The following is a 12,736-nucleotide window of genomic DNA, read 5'->3' as shown; positions in this document are numbered from 1 at the left end:
ATGTCGGCATTCCGGTTGCAGCAACACGGGGACTGAGGAGTGAATAATGATGGAGAGAGTATCACTGCACCAAGAATTCATAAGATGATGTGTAATTCCTATGACTTTCTTGACATAAAGAGGGTAATACTTCGGGGTAGAACAGAACAAGAGCTGGATTGGCATTTTGATCTGCGAGATACAACTACTTTGACCCAATCCTGGGTATGGATGAGGTACTGGAGTTTGTTTCTCCTAGTCATTCTGGAATAGAATGGCTTCATGGACCACAAGAGTAATAGGCATCGATGAACGAATGCACATATACTCTTGACTATCAATTGATAGACGAGGGTCAGAAGATAACTAGAGCGGGACAACTCAAAGGAACATACGATTTTCTGAGTTGTGGATGCATGGTTTAGCATGTCGAACAAAGTTCAACATATTTCTTCCGGATAACCCATGCAGAGAGGTAGAACTGGCAGATTCACAATATAGAATGGAGAACTCATCAAAAGCACTCTAGTTGTGATCTTTGGTTCAAATAACTTCTGCCTGAATGGTTCATAGTATTTGGAAGAAGGAAAATACCATGGACCTCGAGGACTAATGCAAAAATTACTAATTTCCTAAAGGAACTAGCAACACTATCAACATGAGGTAAATGGGGTGAATCTCGGGTTCAGAACCCAGAAATAGAATGCCTACTAACTAAATGGCATCACGGGATGCTTTCGAGAATGATGGCCAGAATCATCACACTGGGAACATAAAACGTGGCTAAGTTACTAGGTGATACTCTAGACATCTAGGGTCATAATAATAGCTCCAACATATACGTCGAGGCAATAGAGTACCTCAACTCACCGTTTAGTGTGGTTAACCTGGCCTAAAAGGACATCAGAACGAAAAGAAGGGATTTGCAAATGCATCAGATTATTTAGAAACCTGGGATGACTCGGACAGCATAACGGCTATAAATGCTCAAAAAAGATTTGAGACATGCTACAAAAATGGTGGCATAACCACTCGATCATCATAATATCAAGGTTCTGAGATCAACTATGAACATACAGAAGATAGTAGGAACTGGACTGAGGCTTAAATCCAACGATCTTATAAGTCTACGGATTAGTAACACGTGATCCTGATAGATAGATGAGAAGGCCTAGTTCTTAATCCCCGTAGAAGAGAAGAGGATGACTCAGATCAGAAGGGCATAAGGTATAAGGAGTAAAAAGAGCCTTACGTTCCATCCCACAATCAATTCCCTTATATAACTAAAGAATTTCTAGACTCAACTTCGACCAGTTTGGCTTGGTAATCCTACAGGCAGTCAAGCTCTGATACCAAAGCTGTCAGGACCCTGACTCAATGCCACATCGATCTAGCATGTAACACCTCATATCATTTTGCAGCCTCACGCACGGTATCCCCACGAGTGTCTCCTTACTTTTGCCCGGGAGCGTTTGCGCCTTTTGGCACACGTATATGATAGTGTCGCTAGCATCCATATGATAAGGAGCCCGGGCTGACATGGCTAGTCGTAAACCCAAAGTGGCACAAACTTACAGGGACAGGCATCCATGACCCAACATCGAACGTGTCGGTCATCAGCGAGTGAATCCAGGCTGTAGCACTGGGCTAGCAGGATTCCGGTGAACCGGGCTGTAGCGGGCTAACAGGACTCCGGTATTCATCGCGTGACATTTCCACGAAGGGACAGACACAGGAACGAAGAAGGACACATGCCGGCCAGCCTAAGTGTTCCGGAGCAGTAGCAAGCTACCATGGCTCAGTGGAAGCACTAGGAGACATTTCCCGGTAAGAGAGGCTACTAAGGATAAACAACTAGATAGTCAGATCCCACACATACCAAGCATTTCAATAACATACACACAATATGCTCGATATGTGCAAATACAACATGGCATCACAACATGACTCTACAACTCAAGTATTTATTCATTAGGCTCCGAGGAGCGGGATATTACAAACAGGGGTCTCATGACCCAACATTCAGAGCATACAAATCAAAGCACATGCGGAAGCTATGATGTCTGAGTACAGACATCTATAAATGAAAAAGGCTGAGAAGCCTGACTATCTACCAGATCCTGCCGAGGGCACAAGATCGTAGCTGAGGTAACAAGCTAAAAGTCGAAGTCCACGTGGAACCACTAGTGAGACTGAAGTCTCTCTGCAAAAACATAAATTAAGCAACGTGAGTACAAATGTACCCAGCAAGACTTACATCAAAACTAACTACATATGCATCATTATCAACAAAGGGGATGGTGGGGTTTAACTACAGCAAGCCAGCTTTGACTCGGTGGCTATCCTAAACTACGACTGCAAGTAACTCTTTTGAGGTGGCGCACACGAGTCCACATATTCACCATATCAATACACCACTATGGATCCGCTCCCGTCTCCCTACGAGAACGCCATCCATAGCACTCATGCTTATCTTGCGTATTTTAGAGTATCCACTTTCACTTGTCTATGAACTGTACAGGCAACCCAGAAGTCCTTTACCGCGGACACGGCTATTCGAATAGATCATATTAACCCTGCAGGGGTGTACTTCTTCACACACGCTCTCGCCACTTATCGCCATGTACACCTCGTGTATCTCGGCAACCTTCAAGCGGAAGCCTGGCGAGGGAGTCGGCCACGACCTGACTAACCAAACAAGTCTCTCGTCCAGGTTTATCGCCTATTCGGGTTCCATCCGCAAGGAGATCCGGCCGGGGTGTCGCTCACGGCCCCAAATGATGTGTGCAGGGTTCCCAAGTCCACCATCCGGGTGCCACTTGGTACACCGGGCCACTGTGCCTAGTCTGTCCCAAGCCCACCTGTACCGGGTGCCACTTGGTAGACTACTAACACTACCTACAAACACCAGAAACTAGTTGCAACTCCTGGACAGAGATCATGTTGATTAATAAGTCGAGAGGGGTCGAGTTACCGGAACCCAATGTGTGGTAGTAACTGGTCATGGATCACAAACACAAAACTCAGTTCCTGAAGACGGCTGCAATGAGACAACCCACCATGTACTCCTACATGGCCTCTCACCGCTACCTTTACCAAATCGTGTTCACACACTTAGCTCTCAATGGTAGGACATGTTCCCACACCTCCGATTCATCCCCGATGAATCAGACCTGACTCAACTCTAAGCAGTAGCAGGCATGACAAACAAGCATGAATGAGTAGGCACAACAGGGCTCAAACAACTCCTACTCATGCTAGTGGGTTTCATCTATTTACTGTGGCAATGACAGGTCATGCAAAGGATAAAGAGGTTCAGCTACCGCAACAAGTAACAGATGAATCGGTGTTGTCCTAATGCAGTAAAAGAGAGCAGGAGCGAGAGAGTAGGGTTGTATCGGAATGAACAAGGGGGTTTTGCTTGCCTGGCACTTCTGAAGATGATATAGCTCTTCATCGGTGTCATCGATCTCATCGTCGAAACATCGTCTACTGAGAGGGGACAAATACCGACAAACAAGGAAGAAACACAATCAATGCAATGCACAATATGATGCATGATCATGACATGGCAATATGCTGTTGATTGGGCTAATGCAACTAGCAACAAGTTAAATGGAGTTGGTTTGAATCCAGGATTCAAATTCAAACTCCATATGTGAGGGTTTAAATGCCATTTATAAGATTTGTGCTAAGCAGTGGTCATAAGTTGTTCTAACATGCATGAAAATGGTACAGATGGATAGATTGGATTTTTCTGATCATTTTTCATATATAAATTATTTAATTTGGAGTTACGGTTGAATTTCTATGAATTTTTGAAGTTTGTAGCATTTTCTGGAATTTCCTGTATAAAAATAAATCCAGAAAATACTTATTGCGTCAGCATGATGTCGTGGTGATGTCAGCAAGTCAAAGGCGATGGTCCAGGTCAAACCTGACCAGGGGGCCCACTGGTCAGTGACACACCGCTGGCATGAGTCACTGACGTGTGGGGCCGGTCAAAGGCCACGTCAGCAAGTCAAACTGACGTGTGGGACCAGCTGGGTTAATAACTAATCTAAACATAACATTAAGTTAAACTAAACAGGCACTGGGCCCACATGAAAGTGAAACAGTGGCTAAATAAGTTAGAATAAACTAAACTAATTAACAGGGGGCTGGCCCCACCTGTCATCGACCCAGGGGAGGTCAAACCCCTAGTCAACAGGGCCTAACCCGCCGGCGGTTCGTCACCGGTGGCAACAGGAGCGGCGGAGGGCTCGGGCTCGCTCCTTCGGCGTCCAAATGGACGGAGGAGAGCGGCTACGGAGAGCTGGAGCTCACCCGCGCCCGTTTCAGCAAGCAGCAGCAGCTAGGGCGGCCGGAGACGATGGCCTCGAGCTCGGCAGCGGCGGCCGGAGCTCGGGCGTGCTCGGGTTCGGCGTTACACGGCACGGCGAGATCAGCTGAGGGGCTCTACGGGTTACTGGGGTCATCAGGAGCACTCGGAGGCAATGAGCGCAGGTGGAGGAGCTCGGGAGCACGAAGCTCACCGTCCATGGCGGCGGCCGGAGCTCGGGTTCGGCGGGGCAGCTAGCTAGGGGACGAAATCAAGTGCACGGAGTGAGGGGGAGAGAAGAGGAGCTCACGAGGAGTCGATTGGAGCAGACGGCGAGCTCGGGGAGGCACCGGAGGCAGAAAATCGACGGCGACAATCTCCGGTGGCTGACGAGGGGAACGGCGGTGCTTGTGACGTCCAGGGGCTTCCGGCGTCGGGCGGCTCGGTGAGGAGGAAGAAAGGGACGAGGCGGAGCTCGTGGGCGTGTCGGAGAGGCTCGAGGATGGCTGCGGCTACGGCTATGGCGAACGGCGGCGGCGGGCTCCGCTCGGTGGCTGCGTGCGAGAAACAGAGGAGGGGGGAAGGAGCGAGGAGAGTGAGAGAGAGCCAGACGCTGCGTGGCGCTCCGTGGCGTCGTCTAGGAGGGGCCGGGGAAGCAGGAGGTGGCCGGGGAAGCTGGAGGTGGCCGGGGCAGCGTCGGCGCCTGCCACGCACCTGTTCGTCCTCCTGGCAGAGGAGGAAGATGACAAGGGGGCGCTGGGCTGGGCCGGCCAGATGGGCTGGCCAGCTGGGCTGCGACAGGTGAGTCCAGGTAAGGTTCTCTCCTCTCTTTTATTTAATGTTTCAGTTTTCTATTATTTCTGTAACTGTTGGGCTTTATTAAAAATATCTAGGCACTTCCAAAAATCATGAAACTAATCATGGCTACTGTTTAGAATATATCCAACAGTAAACATTTTAGTTTATGATTATTTGAGCATTTTAAATATTTTATAGTATTTAAATGCCCAAATGCAAATAAGTAATGATTTAGTTCAGAAATCCAGAATGGCCTAGAAAAATGTGCACCATTTTTGGGAGAGGTTCTAGACCAATTCAAAAATGATGAACTTTTGTGAAGGGCATTTTGGGTTCATTGAAATGTTTTTCAGTTGAACCTGGTATTTTCAGGGGGGGCTGGGGGTTATGTCATCCCCATTTCAACTTTCATAAAATTTAAACATGATGCACACATGAAGGGAAACCCTGGTGCAAAGCCATAAGCTAGGGATGTGACAGCGCTCCGCCGCCAGCTCTGGTAGCGCCTCCTGGCGGAAGGTCGCCAGCTGCCCTAGGCGCACACCAGGGTACCAGGCCTTGACGAACTCCAGCGCCTTGGCCGCCCCAGCCTTCGCCGCGGATCCCTTCCAGTCTTGGAGCCGGTTGGCCACCACCTCCAGATAGTCAGCCGTCCAATTGGGAGTCCGCGCAATCAGACCGCCCGGCCAAAAGCCCTCTAGGACCTGCGCCCCGGCGCACTGAAGCCGGCGGAGCAGACGGTGCATTGGCTCGAGGCACATCCGGATGGCCGCGAGCTGTTCAACCATGGTCCAAGGCCGGTCCTGTGCAATCTCATTGCCCTCGCGCCGGCACTCATCATGATGAGCCTCGATGGCCATGCAGATGGCGACGGAACGGCCCGAGAGGAACTCTGTGCACAAGACAAAAGTGTTAGAAGACGGCCCCCGACAGTAGCCGGCAGCGAGCAGTCGGAACAAAAGAAAAGAGGCATATCGTCGAGCATGTCCTCGATCACAGAGTAGCCATCGTTGAGGAGCTTATCCTTCTTGTCCCAGTCCGCGCGCTGGGTCCCGAACTCGGCCCTAAGCTGCTCCTCGTCCGCTATCAGCTTCTGGACCTGCTCTGCGTGTCGCACGGCCTGGTCCGCCAGCTCCTTCTCCAGCCAGTCGTGTGCGGCGGCTGCCTGGTCGCGCTCCTACCCCACAACCTGGAGCTGGCCCTCAAGCTCGACCACGCACTCCCTCAACGGGGTGGCAGCAACTGCAAAAAGAAAAACAAGCAAGCAGTGTCACCATCTACTTCAACAAAACCAAGAATAGGCTGCCAGAGAAGACCCGTCCCGACTGCTCAGCACTCGGCCTGAATCTGGGGGGCTACACCCAGTGGGTGCGCTTGTGCGACCCACTGAAGACCGGCTCACTTAGTTAGGCTCTCAGACAGCTTAGCAGTCCGGGTGGTTAGAGTCCGGTTCTGCGTATTGTAGGCAGCGACCCGCATGTTGTGCTAGTCCTGCAGCAAAAGCAAGCATATTAGCAAAACAAAAAGAATGCCTTTGAGTTCCAACCCGCCTGCTCAGTAGCCGACTCGGAACTCGGGGGCTACACCCAGTGGGTGCATTGGCGCGTGCCCACTGAAGATTACAAGATGAACAAGAAAAAATAAGATGCACATACCCGGACGGCCGACCGTGTTGGCAGCAATTCCTCCCTCACCCTCAGGAGAGTGGGGCGAGGAACCGGTCCTCCAGGTCCCGCACCGCCAAGTTCAGGGTGGCAGGGCCGGCCCCTGCTACCCATCCTGAGGAAGCAGTGCTTGTGGCCCCAGCATTGGCCCCCCGCGAGCTCGAGGACGCAGCCTCCACCTGCCGCCTGGGCTCTGATGTCGCACGCCGGCGCATAGGAGCGCACACCGCTAAGGCCTGGCCTGCCGCCCGTTCGCCGCCGGCTGGTGGCGCCTCCGGTTGGTTGGGCTCGCCGCCTCCTTGTCCGCCAGCTTCCGACGCGCACTGGGTCTTCTCCGCCTCCGGGATGATAGTGTTGGGGACCACAGGCTCCGACACCGACTGGTACGCCCTGGCCGCCCCAGGTGGCGTCCGGTTCTCCGCCATCTCGTCCTCTGGCTGGTCGAGGGTGACGATCTCCGAGACCTTGCCCCTAGCTGGATCCACCGTAACCCTGGCATCGGCCTCCGCCTACACCTTCGTCACCGGTTCCGCCTTCGCAGTGGCCCAGGCCTCCGCTTGCACTGCCTCCTTCACCTGGGCATTGGCCCGTGCCTTCTTCGCGGCCTCCTGTGCCTCACACACCTCCCGCGCGTTCCTCTCCTGCGCCTCCCGAAGGGCGGCAACTAGATTCGGACGCCGAGCATCCGCGGAACCGTCCACTGGTTCCATCAGCAAGGCAGATGAAGCCCGCGTGGTGGCGATGGCCGTCCTGCTCGGCAAGAGAGCAAAGATAAGGAAACTCACCAAGAAAGAAGAAAAACATCAAGTTAGGCAGGCGAGCGTGCTTACCCGGATGTGAACGGCATGGGCTTGGGCCCATTCCGGACGGCGGCCACCTTCTAGGCCTTGTGCTGTCTGGTGGCGTCTGGCTGCCTGGCCTTCTTGGCCAGGTGGCTGCCATACCTCCCTGCTAGGCGGCGCTTATGTCCACCGGGTGCAACAGCTAGCCGCGACGTAGAAGGTCTGGCTCCTGCTCCCGCGCCTCCCTTAGGCGGACATTGCTCCTCGTCATCTTTGTCGCCGTCCGGTCAAGCCCAGACGTCGCAGATTCCTCCCCCACCGCCTCCTGCGGAGTCGCCTGCTTTGGGGCCGCCTGCTCCACCGCCGCCTCCTCCGGCGGCCTCCTCCTTGCCGCCTTCCTTCATGGTGGCCGCCCCTAGCTCGGGATTGTCGATGTCTCTATCCTCGCGGTCTGACATGCATTCGTCGCCCGGAGCCAACGTGCCTTGGCCCGGGAAGCGCTGCCGCAAAAGACGACTAGTCAAGATGGAGAAACAAAGAACATCATAAATAAGGCAACCGGACTTGGTACTTACCACTGGGGGCGGGTTGGCCCGACTGAAGGGCTCCTTGCCGATACACCACTCCTCTTCGCTGAGCTTGCAATTAGAGAAGTCGTTTACATGGCGGGCCAATCCCACCCTCGGCATCTCCTTGGTGGACATCCGGCATGGATCCCGGCGGCCGCTCATCTGGATGATGAGGTGCGGTCGAAGCTGAAGCGGCGATACCTGACAAATGATAAAGCCGACTAGCAGGCCAGCCGGCTTGAGCCCCTCCCAGCTTGTCATCTCTTCCAGCCGGGCGAGGATGCTGACAATATGGGCTGGCAGGGGGCGCTTGGGCGGTAGCTGGTTCTAGTTGTCGCGTGGCCCAGCAGGCGGCCCGGGCACGTACGACGGCAGGTTGATGTAGTCGACGTTGCGGAGGTTCCTAATGTAGAAGTACGACTTCTACCAAAGCTTGGTCGACTCGTGCAGAGGGATGGCCAGGAAGCGCGTGCTGCCTCCTAAGCGCCTCACGGCAACGAACACCCTACACTAGGCCAGCTCCACCTTCACCGTCGTACCCAGCTTGAGGTAGAAGAACCTACCCCAGAGCTCGATCATTGGCAAGACGCCAAGATATCCCTCGTAGAAGGTAATGAAGGCCGACAGGCACACCACCATGTTGGGGGTGAGGTGGTACGGCTGCAGCTGGTAGAAGTGAATGAACTCTCGGAAGAAGCCGCTGGCCGGGAGCAGGAAGCTGCGGAGAAAGTGTGCAGGGAAGACGACGTACTCACTGAGCTTTGGCCGCGGCGAGATCTCCGACTCAGGGGATGCACACGCCCACTAAGTCGGCATGAGGAAGCCTCCGCGTCTTGCGGAGGAAATCGATGTGGTCATCATGGACGTTGGACCCCAGCCAACCGCTCTTTGCCATGGCGCAAGGACGGCGCGGAGGAGCTCGGCGATGGTGAAGAAGATGGTGGTCGATGCGGCGATGATGCAAGGTATCTAAGCCGCTGTGGTGGCTGCGACAGAGCGGCTGCTTTGGCGGAGCAGCGACCGCGGTGAGGCGATAGCAAGGAAGGAGCAGCGGCTGTGGTAGAACTTCCGCAGCAACAGAGCACAGCAGTGGTAGCAATGGCGAAGGGAGGAAGAGAGAGTGGGGAGGGGGCGCCCGTGCTTTTGCCGCCCCTCCTCCTCCTCTCCATCTTTATAGCCAGCTCGGCGAAGCCGAGGCGACGCGGGGGCATGGAATTAACTGCGCCCCACACCCCGCATGCGCATGCGTATTCCGCGTGTTTATGGCACATTAAGCGCACTACAGGAGGGCAACCGCCCGCCTCGGCTGCAGCAGATCCGCACATGGGTCGAGGCCCTATAGTGGCTGGCCCTAGCCTGCGGCGACGTCCCCTCACGCGCATGGGCTGGCAGGCCGGCCTGGCCTGTGGGTGCTGTGTGGCATGCGTGTAGCGGGCGACGCCTCCTCGACTCCCGCCTTGTCGATTCGAATTCCACCAGGCGGCCACAACCACGGCCGACTCCTAGCACTCGGCTCCTCCCAGGCAGACGGTGCAGTAGGCGGAGGATCTCTCGAAGGGGAAACTGATGAGGCCCTCTGACTACCAAAGCCATAGAACATCACCAACTTCGGGGACTACTGTCGGGGGGTAGACCCCAGGTAGCCTCATCCACGCTTAACCATATTTCAAGACATCGGGGCTGGCCAAGCCTCTCAGTCCGACTAGTCACAAGGCCGGCCTCCTAGGCCGGCTGGAACCAGAGGGCCTCCTCCTAGAAGACGACGGACCCCAAGAGGGCGGCAGAGACAAGCAGGACGCCTCCTAGAAGATGGCGGACCCCCAAGAAGGTGGCCGAGGTATGGGTCGGCTCCTAGCAGGCAGCCCATCCTTCCCCTCGGAGTCCGAGCCCAACCCAACGACAAGTTGAGGCATGGAAACAGTGCACCATGCCTCCCTCGAATTTCAGCCTGCATGGCTACAGTAGGCGCCGCCAGGCGGCCGCCGACCCGCCCGGCACGGCACTGTAGCCATGGCGCGCCCAACACGGCCTCCGTCAGCACGGATGGTGCAACAGTGAAGAGCCGTCAAGAGGGCCCGCAGGCGCCAGGCCCCACCTGTCGGCCGGTCCCTCGGCAGCCGGCAGGACCCAGCAGAGGCGGGCCCTAGCAGTTGATGGAGAACCCGGCCACCATACACACTGGCAGACGGGACCTACCACCCGGCCACATTACCATTATACCCCTGGGGGGTTAGCCTATAAAACCCCCCAGGCTGCAACCATGCAAGGGGTTCTAGTTCCACTTCAGACCCATTCCATTCCACACACCATAGCAAGGGGAGAAGATTGCTAGCCTTGCCCTTCTTCCTCCTCTAGCTGAACAGCTCCATGAGCACCACTCTACACCTTGTGATATAGTGATCATGCGGTGACCCCGCAGAGCAGGAGTAGGGGTTTCTTCTCTTAGGAGAGCCCTAAACCTGGGTAGATCTCGTGTCCGTCCGATCTTGTGCCCAATCCCGCTTCCAGGACCCGACGACGATCTCATGGCCCCAACCATGATAAGCCACCCCCTGGCATCTGTCAAGATATTACCACGACACGGGGCGCACAGTGGCCCGAGCCGGCAGACGGCACAGCAGCAACTGGTTGCCTGATGAGCCGGCGGGATACACGACAGTAGCCGGCAGCGCTGCAGGAAACGAAATGGTGAGCTGGTCCGAAAGCGGGCGGGTTGCACGGAGGAGGAGACTTGGAGTCAGAGTGATGATGCCCGGGCGGCTTTGGTATTGCTGTGGTGGCTGTGGCCGGCTCGAGGAGGCGAGGCGCAGGTGGGTTGGCGAGGCCGAGCTCGGGGACGGGGCCATGACGATGCTAAACCAAGGCGGATCAGAGGCCTCGTCTGCTGCGGCGGCTTCGACAGCACGGTGGCTTGGAGCACGCAATGACAACTCAACATGCAACAAGAGTCATCCGTGGAGACAGCTCGGTGGTTTAGAAAATGGATCAGTGCGGCCAAGCACTACAATGAGGCGTATCTGGCCTGTGCGGATCCAGCAAACACCCGGTAATCGATGCGGCTCACCGCGGCGGCAGCTTGGAGATTGAATTCATGGTCAAACCCACCAAAAGGTTGTAAACTTTCTCTTGCTTTCCTTCCTTGTCTTCTTTGTAAAAAATGTGGAGACAGTAGTGCCTAAGCCAATGTGTCTCGGGACTGTAACTTGAGAGATGCGACCACCCTGCTGTTTCCTAGATCAGCTGGATTTTGCGGAGGTGACTTGCAATTTTGATAGCAATAGCGCAGCGAAAGTTTGTGTCCACCTCGGCGGACTGCCCGCACAGGAATCAATTTCCATCGCTGCATACTAGTTGAATTGGCACCAAAAACTTGTCGGTCTCGGTGGCTTGAAAAACAACCAAATAGATCATAGGACATGCCGCGGCGGTTCGACCATAACCCTAATTCTTCTTCAACTTCAATCTCATGGATTGTAAAATCTTCATCCGGAAAATTGCAAACTCCTCGATCCCTGGGGAGATCCCTCCAAGAACTCATCACCACCGTGCGCAGGCCCCATGGTGGGCGCCAACTGTCATGGATTTGCCACGTAGATGTCCTTAGTGTGAGGACTTAGTCGTGAGGCCAGCGCATCTATGTGGAAGCTTGAGAGGGGTTGAGTGGGGCAAGATATGCGAGATTTTTTACCCAGGTTCGGCCCCTCACGGTGGAGGTAAAAGCCTACATCTTGCTTCATTGATATTAATGATGATGATCACGATTACAGGGATGCTCTATTTCGAGAGCTATTGACTTGTCTATCTATCTAGACTTGTCCAACCTCTCTCTCTTGGGGTTCCCTGCCCCTCCTTATATAAGTTGAAGGGGCGGGTTACATGACTAGTCCTAGCAGGATTAGGATTACTCTATTACAAGTGGAGTCCTAGTCTTGCTTCCTTTATAAGGGAATATTCCTTATGCCTTCCCTCTTAAGTTGGCCCACAATAACATAAGTCGGCCTTCCCATGAGCCGCCTTCTGGGCCACCGGGTCTTGTAGCTCCTCCGACCCGCCTGCCCGGTCACCAATGAGTTACCAGGCACAGTCAGGTCATCAGTGAGTGGAAAGATCCGGGCGGGTCACTTAGTGAATCGCCAAGTCAGACGGGTCACTAGTGAGTCGCCAAGTCCGGCCGGGTCATACTTCTGGCTGGGTCATACCGCGGGGTATATCCCCGACAGTCCTGGTTTACTCTTCCTATTTTGTAGTATCAAAATTTGACCATAGATTTAGCTGACAAAATGTTAATGCATGTCAAAAAAATTTATATCGTTGGATTCGTATTTGAACATAATTTCAAATGTTATAATTTTTGGTGACATGCATTGGCATTTTCTTAGGTAAATCTATAGTCAAAATTTTACACTAAATACGAGGTAGTACAAAAGTGGGATATAATGTACCTCCACTATGTAGGCCAAAACATGTGCCAAATTCACTTGTGATGCATTTGGCATTGATGCCCCTCCATTGCTCACCTAGTGCCCCAATCTGGATCGCCTACTTTGCTCCGGTGCCAAATTAACTCACGCAATGAAAAACACTTTGCGTGGGAGAGGGAGAGGACTGAGGCAATAAAAAACA

General features: G+C 53.9%; 1 protein-coding gene across 1 annotated transcript in view; it reads right to left on the bottom strand.

Moving 5' to 3' along the window:
* Positions 1–5,958, bottom strand: part of LOC123157986 (pollen-specific leucine-rich repeat extensin-like protein 2) — a 110,065-nt gene extending 104,107 nt beyond the window's left edge. Inside the window, exon 1 of the mRNA XM_044576141.1 lies at positions 5,545–5,958. Within this exon, the coding sequence (XP_044432076.1) occupies positions 5,545–5,958 (414 nt within the window). The remainder of the gene's footprint in view (positions 1–5,544) is intronic.
* Positions 5,959–12,736: the final 6,778 nt, after the last annotated feature.

Source organism: Triticum aestivum, chromosome 7B (genome assembly GCF_018294505.1).
Source record: "Triticum aestivum cultivar Chinese Spring chromosome 7B, IWGSC CS RefSeq v2.1, whole genome shotgun sequence".
In the NCBI taxonomy this organism is placed as follows: Eukaryota; Viridiplantae; Streptophyta; class Magnoliopsida; order Poales; family Poaceae; genus Triticum; species Triticum aestivum.
The sequence above is the reverse complement of the archived record's forward strand: the minus strand, read 5'-3'. Positions and strand labels throughout refer to the sequence as shown.